The sequence below is a fragment of the Macrobrachium nipponense genome, chromosome 1 (genome assembly GCF_015104395.2).
Source record: "Macrobrachium nipponense isolate FS-2020 chromosome 1, ASM1510439v2, whole genome shotgun sequence".
NCBI classification, from domain to species: Eukaryota; Metazoa; Arthropoda; class Malacostraca; order Decapoda; family Palaemonidae; genus Macrobrachium; species Macrobrachium nipponense.
This window is the reverse complement of record NC_087200.1, coordinates 98,685,919-98,702,414: the sequence shown is the minus strand read 5'-3', so window position 1 is coordinate 98,702,414 and position 16,496 is coordinate 98,685,919. Positions and strand designations below refer to the sequence as shown.

Genomic DNA, 16,496 nt, shown 5'->3' with positions numbered 1-16,496 from the left:
CTTGACGAAATCTATAGCCAGTCCTGCCGGAAGCAAGCATGGCGGAGATTATGTTCGAATAGAATTAATTCAGATCCCTCCTGTGGTGGTCATTTCTACAATTTGTGTTGGTACTAAGTAAGGCATCTGCCGGTTGAACTACTGACTGCAACCTGGTTTCCGTGGTCGCCCTAAAGTATCTGGTTTTCTGTTAGTTTTTAAATTCCCAGTTTACGGCTGGTGGGAGGTCAGTTAGGGGGTTCCATTTTATATATGGAAATGTGCGCAATTTCATGCTCAATACATCTAAAAACAACCCATGGTTGTAGCTTTTATCAGTTTTGAAATATTTTCATATAAATAACGATAAGTGGCAAAATTTCAACCGTCGGTCAACTTTGACTCAATCGAAATGGTTGAAAAACGCAATTGTAAGCTAAACCTCTTATATTCTAGTAATATTCAATCATTTGCCTTCATTTTGCAACAAATTGGAAGTCTCTAGCACAATATTTCGATTTATGGTGAATTTATGGAAAAAAAAAAAAAATTTTCCTTACGTCGGCGCGGTAACTCTTCCGAAAAAAATCAGAATTTTTTTTGCGCGATTGTGGAAATGTTTACACCATTTTAAATTAGCCATTACATAAAGTTTTAAATATGAAAATGTGTGCGCAATTTCATGTAGAATACAACAACAAAAATTGAAGGTTGTAGCTTTTCTCATTTTTGAAATATTTGCATATAAATCATGATAAATAGAAGAAAAACACTTTCGGTCAACTTTGACTCTACCGAAATAGTCGAAAAATGCAATTGTAAGCTAAAACTCTTACAGTCTAGTAATATTCAGTCATTTATCTTCATTTTGAAACAAATTCGAAGTCTGTAGCACAATATTTAGATTTATGGTGAATTCTTAAAAAAACTTTCCTTCCCTCCGCATGCGGATTCTCCGCCGCAAATCTCCGAAATGCGTACGTCCCATTCTCGGAATATTTGCTCCATTTCATATTAGGCATTTCATAGAGTTTTATATATGAAAATGTACGCAATTTTATGTAGATACAACAAAAAATAATTGAAGGTTGTTGCTTCTCTCATTTTTGTCTGAAATGGTGTAAAACTGCAATTGTAAGCTAAAACACTTACAGTATAGTAATATTCAATCATTTATCTTCATTTTGAAACAAATTGGAAGTCTCTAGAACAATATTTAGATTTATGGTGAATTTTTGAAAAAAAAAAAAAAAAAAAATTTACGTCCGCGCGTTACGAATTCATGCATCATTTTGTGATAATATTTTATCTGTGTGGCTTTGATCGTTTTACAATGTGTTATTTATCAAAATTATCACAATTTATTGTACAATACAACGAAAAAAAATCAACTCGTTAGCTTTAACCGTTTTGCTCACAGAGCGACTTGAATACAATTATATATGAAATTTTGTTTTCGCGCTATCATATATCGCATTATTTATATATGATAATGATATTTTTTTTTCATTTCGGATGGTTGCATACTAAACTTCAGGCAATGACAAAAAAAAGAGCCAAAAATGAACTAATCTTGAAAACTAAGCACGCTGTGATTTTTTGAAAAAAATATTTTTTCCGCTTCGGCGCTCACTCCGAGACTGCCTCGGCATACAGGAGAAGAATTTTATTACACCCCTTCGGCGTAAGGGTTAAGTTAGAAATCTACTAGTTTAAGTAATTTGAAACATTTTAATATCCAAGAATGATCCAATTTTTAAGGGTCATTATTATTATTAGATAATTCAATATATACATTAAGTGTTAGTTCGTACGGGACATGAACGCTACACCTTTCATATATTGAGTTTCCTCCAGCACTGCACTGGAACAGCCTTGTACTGACTAAATAAAGGCATTATCTCGGGGAGATTGAGGAAAGGGGATGCCCCCCTCACCCAACCGACACCATTCATTGTCCTTCTGGTCACAGTGTAGTTCAGATGTGTTTCATGCATTTTTTTTAGATATATTTTTTTAATGTGCTGGCTGTTTCCTTTGCATGAATTTGGTGCTGGTTTTAGTGGATTCTTTTCAAAGTGCGTCCTTGTAATTGGTGCCTTTTTGTGGCTGAAAGTGATGGTGGTTTTATTTTTCCAGTCCTTTGGCATTTCTTGTGGGTTCTTTGTCTCAGTGGAGAATAGACAGGACTGTCATTTATTGTTATGGTCAATTGTGCAGAGCCCCATTTTGTGCTTGTCTTTCGTGGGCAAACTTGTGATACCCCCAGAACTGATTTCCTGAATGGCTTTCTCTACAATGGGAACGTTATGAGAAGAGGAGGAGGAAACCTCAAAGGGATGCTTCGTCTAGCAGAGACCTCACACAGAGTCCTTCCAGATCATTCTCTCCTTCTAGCTTCTATCCTCCTTCCACCCTCTCCTAGTACCTCTTCTCCTGAGAAGACTAAACCACAGTTTTTGAAACTACTACATCCGTTCAATCCCGCTCCAGTGACTAACCTTTCTGGAGGAGGTGCTCGCCCTCGCCCTTCCACTCTGAAAGGAGCAGAGCCTCTTTCTCGCAGGGCAGACACTTGAGGTACTGTAGGAATTCCTTTATTCACCCTGGCAGACTCCTGAAGGAAAAGTCACTCTCCTCAGAGCCCTTCCTACCACTCCAGGAGCACATGGGAATACTTACCATCATTTCCAGTCTATAGCGCAGTCTATGAGCAGAGGTAGTTCCCTAGGTGAGACTGCTCTACTTTCAGGACTGGTCAATCTCTTGGGAAGATCTGCCCCCTGCATCCACTCTCGGACAAGTCTCGGGTTTCATTCAGTATTGTATTCTGTCAGAGAGGGAGACTTCATGAAATCAATCCATCTACAGGATCTTATGTCCATATCCTTATTCATCACAACTCAACAAAGTTCCTTCATTTCATGTGTCAAAGGGAGGTTTCTCAGTTCAAGGTCCTTGCTCTGGCCTGTTGATTGCTGTTCAGTGATCACCAAGGTCTTCACACAAGTCTCAGCTTGGGCATGCTCTAAGGAAATCCATCAGTTGCATTGTTTTGATGACTGGAAAGTAAGTTCCTTCAGGACAGACATCATCTGCTGTTCCCTCCAGATTCTGGGGATTTTCAGAATTGGCTAAAATCCAACAGAGTTCTTAGGCAGGGAGTTGGAATGATCCTGACTCCATGATGGTGAAGACCTTCTTGGTGACCCCTGGAATAGACAACCTCAAGGAAGTCATCAGGCATTACCTGGAGAAGTGGAAACAACCAGTTTGATGCTTTACATCTGTGGTGAAACTAATTCTAAACAGAAGTGATCTTCATTCACTCCAGTGGCAGCTTAAACATCATTGAACCTTTCTGAACAAGATGGCACATCATTTGGTCCCTTCAGCAACAAAGTTCTAAAAGACCTGAAGTAGTGGCTGTTGGACCAGTCTCCTTCATGGATCCTCATTGAGTGCCTTTCCCCAAGAATTAATTATGTTCTCAGATGTATCCCAGAGAAGTTGAGTTTATCTGAAAGAGTTCTCTTAGAGACTTGGCCCCCAATAATGAAGGGGTGCACATTTACATGCTGAGATGATGGCATCATGGCTGGCACACTGACTTAACATCAGCATCTGGAAGTGGCTTATAGTAACATACAGTTGGGGGGAAAGTTTTCCCCTCATTGCACCAACTGGCCATCCAGATATAAAAGTGGGTGTTGCATTAAGGGATTGAGCTGAAAGCCAGGTACATCCCAGGCAAAAAATAAAAAAGCATCACAGCTGACCAAATGAGTTGTTAGGACCAGGTCATGAAGATGGAATGGCCCTCTACACTAGGCAGTAGTCGAGAGACTTCTCGACTTGTCGGGCAGCCAATGATTGTTCAAACTGTTTGCCATCAGACTAAATTAGAAGCTCCCCCTCTTCTTCCCGGTTCTAGATCCATGGGCAGTGATGCAAGAGGAATTTCAACACTGGGGCAGCATGGACATGTACGTCTTTGCCTTTGCATGACACTGGTAACCCTCTGGCAGCACACCGTGGTATGCAGACGACTCAATTACTTGTGATAGCCCTGCCTCTGTGGTCCACTCTTATTTTGCAACTACACATGTGGAGGTATCTCTGAGCAGCACAGTAGCTTCATCTTTATGAGTAAAGGTTATCCAGCATCTCTGGCAAGAGAGAAGTTCTTCTCACCAAACAATTAGAGAGATGTCTGGTACCCTTTGTACATCCTCAACAATTGTCTACCAAGGCGAGTGGGACATTTGTGATTGTGTTGTAGAGTGGTTGTTCTCCAGTTGGTACCTTTTTTCAGCAAGTAGCAGACTTCTTTAGTCTTCCTATTTTGAGACAATGGCCAGTTTCTCTCGGCCATTAAAAGGTACAGGGCATAGCTCTCTCAGGTGTTCTGCAAAGGTGACATGGACCTGTCCATCTCCCCAGAAATAACAGTGCCTATGAGGATTTTTGAACAGTCATGTCTTCCTCGAGAGGTCAGAGCCTGTTTTAAAATAGTTAAGAGAGCCTCCATAGTTTGGGTTTGGCAAAGTGAAATGAATTCATGACAACAGTTTCTCACCCAGCTTCAGTTTTCCAAGAAGCAAATTTTTCAAATGATGCAGTACAGTCCATCCTCATAATATCTATAATTCCATCCTCATAATATCTATAATTACTAGGCAGAGTTCAGAAATACTTGACAGCATGCAAACTTTCTTGACAAGGAAGCCAAAGCTAAAACATTGGTATTATGCAAGGCTTTTGTTGATCAAATAAACTTCTGAACTTTATACAGCATAAATTTTGAAATAAATGCAACAGTACAGTGGTCCCCCCGTATTTGCGGGGATGCGTACCAGACCCCCCCATGAATAGTTAGAACCCGCGAATGTTTGGAACCCCTGTAAAAATGCTAAAAACAGCCTATTTTGCTAGTTAAAACTTAAGAAACACCACTAAAAATTTTCATACTTGATTTTGTTAAAAGTTTTATCACAAAAAGTGCATTTTATGATGAAACTAATAAAAAAAACCCAGGAATATGTGGATATTTCTCATAGAAAAATACTGTGAATGCTCGAATTTTCCGTGAATAATGTGGGGAAACGTTCCTGAGAGAAATCCGCGAATGTGTGAGTCCGCAAATCTGGAGAACACGAATAAGGGGGCCCCACTGTATACGTATATTAACGTAGGCATAACAGAAATTCAAAGTACTTTATTAACAGTGTCTGTGAGTTTATTTGTTGATGTGTTTGAGGGGATGCTGTTTGTTTTGATGACATGCCTTACTTATTATTAACCAACGTGCTAATAGACAAAAACTTGCCAACTCCTTTATTCGTTCCCTCTCTAATGAGGTGTTAGTAGATTACTGATATGTTAGGTAAGCAACATACAACATTTGCAGTGTGTTATTCATTTTACAGAGATCTTTATGTATAGTGCTTATGTGTGTGGGTTAGTATGAGTGCCTTTGCAGCTAGCTAGTTGCAGTTACACTAGGAAGATGTTTGAAAACAAATAGTACTGCATATAATGTCAGTTAAAATAACTAAATGCATCTTTACATAAAAAAAATTTCATTTGGATACTTGCCTTCTGTTAACCCTTAAACGCCGAAGCGGTAAAAAAAAAAAGTCTCCCGTGTGCCGGAAGTGTTTCAGAGTGAGCGTGGAAGCGGAAAAAATATTTTTTTTCAAAAAATCACAGCGCGCTTAGTTTTCAAGATTAAGAGTTAATTTTTGGCTCCTTTTTTTTTCATTGCCTGATAGCGCAAAAACGAAATTTCATATATAATTGTATTCAAATCGCGCTGTGCGCAAAACGGTTAAAGGTAACGAGTTACTTCTTTTTTCGTTGTAATGTACACTAAATTGCGATCATTTTGGTATATAACACATCGTAAAACGATAAAAGCAACACAGAGAAAATATTATCACAAAATAATGCATGAATTCGTAACGCACGGACGTAAACAAATATTTTTTTCAAAAATTCACCATAAATCTAAATATTGTCCTAGAGACTTCCAATTTCTTTCAAAATGAAGACAAATGATTGAATATTACTATACTGTAAGAATATTAGCTTACAAATGCAGTTTTCGACCATATCTGACTAGGTAAAGTGGACCAAATGTCGAATTTTTTATATATATATTATTTTATATGCAATTATTTCGGAAATAAGAAAAGCTACAACCTTCAAATATTTTTCGTTTTATTCTACATGAAATTGCGCACAATTTCATATATAAAACTCTATGAAATGCTTAATATGAAACGGAGCAAATATTCCGAGAATGGAACGTACACATTTCGGAGATTTGTGGCGGAGAATCCGCGCGCAGAGGGAAGGAAAGATTTTTTTTTAAAATTCACCATAAATCTAAATATTGTGCTAGAGACTTCGAATTTGTTTCAAGGTGAAGATAAATGACTGAATATTACTAGACTGTAAGAGTTTTAGCTTACAATTGCGTTTTTCGACCATTTCGGTAGAGTCAAAGTTGACCGAACGTGGTTTTTTTTCTATTTATCGTGATTTATATGCAAATATTTTAAAAATGAGAAAAGCTACAACCTTCAATTATTTTTTGTTGTATTCTACATGAAATTGCACACATTTTCATATATAAAACTTTATGTAACGGCTAATTTAAAATGGTGCAAACATTACCACAATCGCACGTATGATTTTTTCGGAAGAGTTACCTCGCGGACGTAAAGAAAATGTTATTTTTTTCATAAATTCACTATAAATCGAAATATTGTGCTAGAGACTTCCAATTTGTTGCAAACTGAAGGTAAATGCTTGAATATTACTAGAATATAAGCGGTTTAGCTTACAATTGCGTTTTTCGACCATTTCGGTAGAGTCAAAGTTGACCAAAGGTTGAATATTTGTCACTTATCATTTTTAATATGAAAATATTTCAAAATTGATAAAAGCTATAACCATGGGTTGTTTTTAGTTGTATTGTGCATGAAATTGCGCACATTTTCGTATATAAAACTTTATGTAACGGCTAATTTAAAATGGTGCAAACATTACCACAATCGCATGTATGATTTTTTCGGAAGAGTTACCGCGCGGACGTAAGGAAAAAGTTTTTTCATAAATTCACCATAAATCGAAATATTGTGCTAGAGACTTCCAATTAGTTGCAAAATTAAGTTAAATGATTGAATATTACTAAAATATTAGAGTTTTAGCTTACAATTGCGTTTTTCGACCATTTCGATAGAGTCAAAGTTGACCGAAGGTTGAAATTTTGGCAATTATGGTTATTTATATAAAAATATCTCAAAACTGATAAAAGCTACAATCATGAGTATTTTTTTGTTGCATTCTTCATAAAAATGCACACATTTTCATATATAATACTCCATGTAACGGCTAATTTAAAATGGTACAAAAATTATGTCAAAGTGACGAAATAATCTCCGAGATGTGTCACAGATACTTTTTAGTGCGGCAAGAAAGAAATTCGCGCTTGCGCGCCTGCGTAACGATTGTAAACAAAACAACACCTTGATCTGTGAACTCCCAGCATCCCCCAAGGCGCGTGATTCAAGAGTTTTTGGCTGGTAGGCCTAAAAGTATTTTTCCGCAAATTTTTAAAAAAACTTTTGTATATCGACGTAAAATACGTCCAGTCGGCACCCGAGAGACAAAAAATGTCGACGTAAAATACGTCCAGTCGGCGTTTAAGGGTTAAGGTAGGCCCCACCCTACCTCCCCACTACTTACTGGGGTGCCAAGGAGAAACACACCTGGTGAAGAACAGATATACTAGAAAGTCACCTGGGTCATCCATGCAATCTTTGTTTGTTTGAATACCAAATCACTTATCAGTGTGGAAACGTAAGGTATCTATAACAGTATGTAAGTATCCAAATAGTAAATTTTATTATGAAAATTTATATTTCATTGCCAGCCAGTGAGACCCAAGGATACATTGTGCAAAACGCCAAATCTGATAGGTCAGATTTACCTGGGTTAGAAGCTTGTTTTCATACTTCACTGAGTAGAATGACAAAACTAATAATATAGTAAATATGCTGTCCGTAGCATGCATTGATGCATAAGTTCTGAATCTGTATCATATGTTTGTATGTTATTGCCTCTTTGTTTAATTGGTGCCAAGTGCAGTAATATTGCAATTTTTTATACATGTTAGGAGGTATTTTCTTTAACTACATACACACTGATTCTAATGCATAAAATACATTTATGATTTTTTGTATCTTCCATAACAACATATTGCTGAACAGGACATAAAGTAAAAAATCTTGTGTTACAGTTGCCCAGATACTAATGCTTGTACACATATACCATATATAAAGATATCTGTAAAATGAATAATAGATATTTGTAATATTGTTTGTTATTTAACAACAGAATTTCCATTAGGGAGAGTGAATGAATGAAATTGTGTGATTTTGTGTAGCCAAGGGTTGGTTAATGATGGGTACATTATCATTATCTGAGCACATGCTCAGACAAGATTAACAAACAGATTCACACTGACTTTTCATCCCAGGAATTTCAGTTATTAGGAGAATGGGCTATAAATGCATAATTTAGCTTATATATATAAGTGTGGTATGTAAAGCAGAAAATGCACCCCAAGTGTATTTTAGCTTAGCCTAGAATATTCTGAATAGTATGGCACAGCAATCAGTTGTTTGATGCTTCTCTTAATATTAATGGTTTGGTGATTATATTTTCTAAAGTATATCATGAACTCTCAATATTTTTTCATATGAAAAATGAAATACTGCAGCATATGCAAAATATTGCCTATGAACTTAGAAATATTACTGCCAAATCTAATATGAAAACAATCTTAATTAATCATACGTTGTTGACACTGATAAATGTATCACACTAGAAAACAGCTTGTCCTATTTCATAATTTTTTCCATTATTATTAATTATAAAAGAAAACTAATTAATCAAACAAAATTAACCATTTAATGCATTGTTGTAAATAAATATATCTTCAAATATACTAGTGGATAAAGTGCATGGGCATAATTGAACAGACCCAGCTAGCATGTAAGCTTGCATCATACAGTCAGCTAAAATTGGGAAGGGTAAGGATAAGGGAGCTTTCTTGGGTTTAGGCATAAGAAATTAATTCATGGTCAACTGGATGAAGCTGCAGTTTCTCATTTTAAATTACTGTGCTCGTGTAATATTCAAACCCCCTTTTTAAATGAACAAATTTATTGTTTATTTTGTGTAAAGGTTAAGTCCAGAATTTTAAATGCATCAAAGTTAACCCTTAATCCTTGAGAGCTGGGCTAAGAAAAACATGTTCTTCACCCCAGACTGGGTAAATTTTGAAGTTGGCCAATTTAAGAACAAAACACATTAATGGAAAAAATGAAGTTGAAAACTACTATTTTCAACCCTTTGGGGGGAGACAACACAATTGTAAACTTTACCAAGTTATATGTTTTTTGATAATTTTATTTTATTTTGCAAAATCATAATGACAGCTCTCATAATAGCATAACAGATAATAACTAAAACTTATTTCTCTAAATTGATGGTATGTGATATTGATGCACACCAGGAAGTAATCCATCCACCACTCAAAACCTGTTGTTTTACTCACCAGGGTATCCGTCCATTAAGGATTGAGAGCCAAGCTGAAAAAAACAAATCAATGGAAAGAGGAAGACGTAAATGCACATGGTTAAAAAAAAATTTCCCAAAATATTTTCCCTGACTTTCACCAGAAGTTGAAAATTACTATTTATAACCCCCTTGTGGGGCCTCTTTTACAAGACAATCATAAATTGTATCAAGTTATATATGTTTTTTCTAATTTGATTTTTTAAAATTATAAATACAGCTCACACAATATCATTACAGATAAGAATTTAAATCGGTAACAAATTCTTAGTAATATTTGTTGTGAAGTATTGTTGTGTGCTAAGCCAGGCTAAAAGTTGCCATTAGTAAATTTATGGGCTATTGAAGTAATGGAACCTCTTTCCCACTCAATTTTTCCAAATCGATGGCACATAATATTGATGCACACAAGGAGGTGAATGTCCACCACTCAAAACCTGCTGTTGTTACAAAAAGAGTATCCGTCCATTAAGAGTTTAGCCAGGCTGCATTATGCAACATCAGGTCACATTGAGCACAAAGTTTAAACAAAATTTTTAACCATATGAAATACCGTCTTAGGTCATACAATAAAAATATATGTATGTACTCAAGAAATAATAACAAAAATGCACTCTAATGAACAACCAACTATGGAAAAAAATAATTTTATTATGGACAAACAAACATCAAAAGGCTACAGTTAACCCCCACTATTCATGGAGTTGCCCATTCGCAGATTTTTCTGTGGACCGACTACAGGCAGTCCCTGGTTATCAGCGGACTTGGTTATCGGTGATCTGGTTTTATGGGGCTTGTCTGGCGCCATAAGGGTGCTTATGGTGCAGTTAACTGGTTTTCTGTGCCATGAGTGCCATTATGGAGCCATAGATTTCCGCATTTCGGTCAGTGGCGGTTTTATCGGCACACCCCTGGGAACAGAACCCCTGCCATTAACCGGTGACTGCCTGTATACCAATTCTCAGCAGAAAATTTGTCTATAAGTGGTATGTTTTCTGAAAAATATTCACATAATGCTTTTTCATATAATTTTTGTGGCTAAATACACTTTTTGTGATAACACTTCAATACTCAGATATGTATAAACATTTTTAGTTTTTTATTTAACAGGTTTAAGTATTTTGGGGAGGATATGGGATCCATCCCTTATGAATAGTGCAGGTTGTCTAGTGTAATTGCAGATTATCATCAAAAGCAAAATGAGAAGTCTGCTGTAATAATGATCAGTTTATTTTTACGAAATAGCAAAAAGAGAGTGTTTCAATGGTAATTTATAACGTGAAGTGCTTAACTAAATGATAGTCAATTCAATTTATGTTGTATGTAAGAAATTGTGATATGGTGTAACATATAAGCACCTTAAAGTCAATGATAAGTAAGAAATACTTTATGGTAAATTGTAATTTTTTTTCTTTTTTACTAAATCTCTTGAGTTGCCCCAGGTGGTATTGTCGTCATTGTACCTCATGCAATGTACTGTTGACATAAGGTTTTTGCACCGTGCCTTCGGCCCCTAGCTGCAACCCCTTTTGACCTCCTTTCATATTATGTGGAACAAACCTTTGGTCTTAACATTAGGATAATCTTCTAGCGCCAGCTGGAAACCGGTTAAAAAAAAAAACAATAAAAGATTGTAAAACAAGGAACCTTGTGATGTACCAGCCCAGAAGTCCCGTTGACGTCAACGTTTTTAGACTGCCTTCCATGGTTCCCGTGTTGACCTTCCTTTGTGACAGATGCAAATTGCAATAGATGTGCCTCATCCCTTTTCCTCTGTTTCATCATCAACTGTGTTATGTGTAATGCTGGTCTGTCTCCGAAGGTGATATTGCCCCTTCAGGAGAGAGGGACTAGCTACATTTTGTTCTTAAACATGTTACATTTGTTATATTGAAGATATTTTGATAACATTTGTATTATGTTAATAACATTTTATGTATCTTTGATTTTATCTGTTGACACATTTTCTGGGAATGTGGTAATGTTTTAGTCGTTCAGAATTTGTGTTTTTCGGGATGTTCGAGACATTAGGGGTTCGTGTTGTAGACAAGATTTTTATGCTAGGATTTGGCCGTCTAACATATGGTTGGCTTACAATTGCATTCTTCACATCTGCTTGCAGGACCTGTCATGATTGCCATGTCGTCTCTTTCCCGTCATTTTGGTGGGATAGGGGCATGGGTTGTACGGCTCTCTCTCTTCCTTTCCTTTATCCTTACAGATATGTGTGATTCTTTTGGCTTTCTCAAGATAGAAATATTCTTTCCTGGCGGAGAGAGCATGATATTTGTTTCTTTACGGGCTCTTCAGTTGTCAGCCCTGCTTCTCGTCTGAAAGTCTGACAGCAGTGGCATTCCTCTCAGAACTTGGGAGCTCCTCTGCTTTACTTCCCTCTGACAGAGTTGCCACTTCACTAGTTTTGGTGTGCTCTTTGGTGCTGTGAAAAGAGAAAGTTTGGAACCTGGTCAGTGCTGTAGGCAGTGTGTTCTTTCCTGTAGTCAGAGCTGCTCCTTGCTTGCCTACAATTCTGTATCGTCGTGGAGGGATACCAACCTACAGACGGCTTTTCTGATGTGTGGATGTAGTCTCCCTATGATGTTCGACTTTGTACCCTTTTGTCATGTGTAATAGAATTGTATGGTTTTGTTTTATGATTTTCTGCACTATGCACAATGTTTTCTCTCTCTCTCTGTAAGAGCAATCTGCTGTGTGATATCATGATTCTTCTTTTGACTGCATAGTTTGACAGCGCTGTGTTCAAGTGACTGGAGATCTCTCTTCCACTTCCTTCGGCGATAGATTTTCTCAGTAAATTCTTTGCTACTCTTCATGTGTACGAGCCCTGGGGAGGCCCTCCAGTTGCTTTAGGAGATGAAAGAAGTCTTGCTCGCCATCTTTGCCGTCACTGAGGCATTTGACTTGGGCTACCAGTTCAAATGCTGTGACATCACCCCAGCCACGACCATGACGTCATCACAGTTGGTTGTCAATCCAACAGAGGTGTTCTATCAAGAGTTGGTTGATTGGCTGGACACTTGTGTTTAATAGGTGTCCCAGGTTTCAAGCAGGATACATCGTAGAGCAAGGCCTCCATCGTCTTTGTCTTTCCTCTTCCCTCTATCTTACTTTCCACTCTCTCCTGTCAATTGATTCACAGTGCAACTGCAAGGTTTTTCTCCTGTTACACTTTTGAAAGCTTTTATTGTCAATTTGTTTCAGTACTAAATCACCTCATAGGTCCCAGTGCTTGGCCTTTGGCCTAAATTCTATATACAATTCAATCTGCAAGCTGTACATTAGTTTTGGTCCATGTAGTTGTTTGTAGATTATGTTTGATTAAAAGAAAAGTATGTAAATTCTTCACTGTGAATGCCCTGGAAACTAGCAGGGAACTTGAGTGCTGCCTTTCCATTATAACATCTTTGTTTTTTTCTTCCCTAAAACCTTGCAGATCTCTGAAATTGTGTGTTAAGTCTTGTGTATGTAGAAGAGAGTTTGAAATGCATGGGTAGACTATGAGGGCAGTACAGCACTGAATCATGAAATGTAAGCCAGAAAATCGGAAGTGATCGAAATATGGGATTTTTTATTTACATAAATGTCTCGAGATTTAATTAAAGAATATGCTTGTGATTACTGCAAACCCTGTTTTTGGGAAGGTTAGCTGTGACTTGAAGACTTTAAGTCCAATAATTTGATTGCAGAATTTGAATGAGCTGATTAGCATTTAAAAAGTGTGATTGTGACTGTTTAAAGTAAATTAAGCTGGTTAATGTTAAAATTACTTTTACACAAAAACAAACCTTCAGTCTTTATATATGGGATTATTCCTCAAAAGCGAAGCTGGACCAGTTTAAGAAAATAGACTAGGGTTGGTGGCTCAAGTTCATTAGCCAGTGGATATGGTTTACTGAGTAATTCACCTTGAGTGTTTATACTATTGCTGTTTTAAGAAATGTATGATTTTGTTGGGCATCCTCCAGCTGAGGTATGTACATCAGATAGAGAATGTATGCATGCAACATTTTTAATACATAGATATTTACATAATTATATGGATGTTTTTACCTATATATCATCAAAATTTCAAACAGTTGAAAATATAATGACATAATCTGTCATTCTATTAGAAAATGAGTATACTAGTACCAAATCACTATGCTCTGGTTAATTTTGTGGTTTTCCTGATGATAGATTTATAGTAGCCAGAAAAAAAAGCTTTTGGTATTTGTCAGTAGTCTTGCCCACTTACGTTTAGTAGGGTATAGTTGGCATTCCATGTTACCAAGCGAGTGCCACATGTAAATGATACTCCATCACGTTCAGTATAGTATGCTAGGCTATGTTTGTCTTTGACTAAAAACAATTTCAATTCAACACATCCCTATTTGGACATTTACAAGTTATTGTTGACATTCTTGATGACTGTACCCAAGGATATTATGCTTTATCATCAGTATAGTACACTAGAATATGTTTCCTTTAGATTAAAAACAATTTTTATACATTGCCACTATGGGATTGACAAGTTATTGTTGACAGTCTTGATGACTGTGCCAAAGGATATTATGAGAAGCACAGATTTATTGTGGTTCTGTTGTTTTGTTTTTGTAGGTATTTCCAAGAGGTTTTACATGAAAATTCAATATGCAATGAGGTTACTTTACATAAGGATGGACATTGGACTCCGTTAATGCCAAAGAAAGAACAGAAAGAACCCCAGGTAGAGAAAAGAAAGTCTGAAGTTGCTGTAGAGACCTTGAGTGATGACAGCGATGATGACGGAGGAGATCAGGATGATGGTTAGTGGAGCTTATAAAGTTTTTATATGATAAAACTGTAAAAAGTATTCCTAGTTTTAATGCTTGCCCTATTTCATAAGTCAGCTGTGGTTTATAAGTAAAATTTTCATACTTGTATTTGCTTGGGGGGAAAAGTATTCAACTATTTTTAAGTTAACTGTTTTGCATCACAGCACCTATTGTAGAAGAAGTTAGCAGCAAGAAAAAGAATCCTGAACCCGAGATAATAACACTCAGTGACAGTGAAGGGGAAGAAGACTGTGGTCCCCCTCCAGCTAAGAAATCAAATACTGCTCAATCATCATCGTCTACATCATCATCTACCACAGCCACAGCTACCACAAACAGTACTGGGAACACCACTCCACAGGAATCAGGTAGGTGAAAGTATCACTGTTAAATGGGAATGTCCGTAGTGGTTGTAGTGGTGGAGGTGTATTCCCTCGTAGAATTTATCTTTGTGCACCAAGCTCGTTTTGGTGTGTTAGGTGGATTGTGAAATTTTAAAAAAGTATTTATTTACTGTTTTAAGTTCAGTTATGCTGAGCCCCTGCTTGATGGTCCTCTGCTCTTGTGGTGCATTTCTGTTGAGAGTTTATTAATGTTGTTATTACCTTGGTCTTAGTTGTTATTAGTAATGTGAGTTTTATAATTACACTTTTTTTCATTGTGGGAAATTGTTTAAATGTTTTTTTTGCCTTATGTTACTCCATTCACAGTGTGCTGTCCTTTTTAAATATGAAAATTAACTCTAGGGTAAATATATTTTAGTTTTAAGGGTTCTCACATTCAGCCAGCTGTTTCATTCTGTATGCACACATACCTGTGTTTTGCCTTTTCTTATTTGCATTGATCGAAAGAGCTTTTTGGAAGTTTTAACTTTTTGTTCTTTGGAATTTTGTAATTGTGTGAGAGCAATGTTTTATGGCTGGGCACTGATATAATTACGTTAATCCATCATGAATCCTTTTAAAGTTTGCACCTGTCGCCAAGTGTTGATGGTTGCACTGCTTTTGATGGGTGGTTTCTTTGTACTTTTATGACCTAGCCACTACCCAGGTATCCATCAAAAGTATAGTTTGTAAATACTCTAGGAAGTAACAGTTGTGTCGCTGAACAGAAATTTTGAACAGATTCATGTGATTTTGTCATCAGGATTTGAGAGAATTATGAGCTAATTGAAGCAAAGAGTCTTGGGTCATGAACTGGTGACATTGTGTGTAGAATATCATTGACAGTACATGACATTTTTGTATTAACTTTTTTTTTTTATCTGCGGTCTTGTGGTTATGTACACGATCTTTAGTTAACCATTATTTGCAGATTTGTCTGTGGTTCATAGTTGCTGGTGAATTTGCTTTGCTTTTTTGTTGAAAAGTAAATCTTAACATTTAACCAATAACTATCTGCAGGGTTACAGTATATTAGGTTGGTATGGGTTGGAATCATGAAAACATGAATATGAAATGGCTTGTAACCCTCTTGAAGGTTGCATGATATCAAAAGGGATTGTGTTGGGGTTTTATTTGAAACATTTTTGTGAGTTATCAATAACCAGGATTGAGTGACAATGAATGGAATATATTCCATGAATAATTGATTTTCAGTTGATCTTAATTGCAGAGTAGACTGTCACTGAAACATGAGTAAAGCTACAGGTAATGAATAAGGATGAGACAGTAGTAATCTACGCAAAGAAAAGTTCTGTGCCTAAATTTCTGTTGTGCGTATGTGAAACAGTTTATGTAATACAAAATATTGAATATTAAAGATAAATAGTTTGAGCTACATTTTCCTATTGACCTGAAATCCAAAATAATAGGTCTCATTTGTAGTTAGACTGAAATGGCTGATTTTAGTTTATGGTTATTGTTGGAGATTATTGAATGTTTGAAAGGATGGAGTATTTTTCAAATAACATAACCAATACACGTGTTTAACCACAAACCCATTGTTCTTATGCACCTCACATTTGTGTCCTTGCAGTGTCCTTACACACTGCAGTTTTTTATTTCAAGAAGCAAAAGAATGTTAGCTATATGCATACACCTGTTGGAACCTTGG

The 16,496-nt window shown here is 36.4% G+C and overlaps 1 protein-coding gene across 6 annotated transcripts in view; it reads left to right on the top strand.

Moving 5' to 3' along the window:
* Positions 1-16,496, top strand: part of LOC135219504 (E3 SUMO-protein ligase PIAS2-like) — a 322,344-nt gene that overhangs the window by 229,187 nt on the left and 76,661 nt on the right. For all 6 annotated transcript variants that reach the window (XM_064256330.1, XM_064256327.1, XM_064256328.1 and 3 more), the window contains 2 exons: positions 14,245-14,432; positions 14,606-14,809. In XM_064256330.1, the coding sequence (XP_064112400.1) occupies positions 14,245-14,432; positions 14,606-14,809 (392 nt within the window). The remainder of the gene's footprint in view (positions 1-14,244; positions 14,433-14,605; positions 14,810-16,496) is intronic.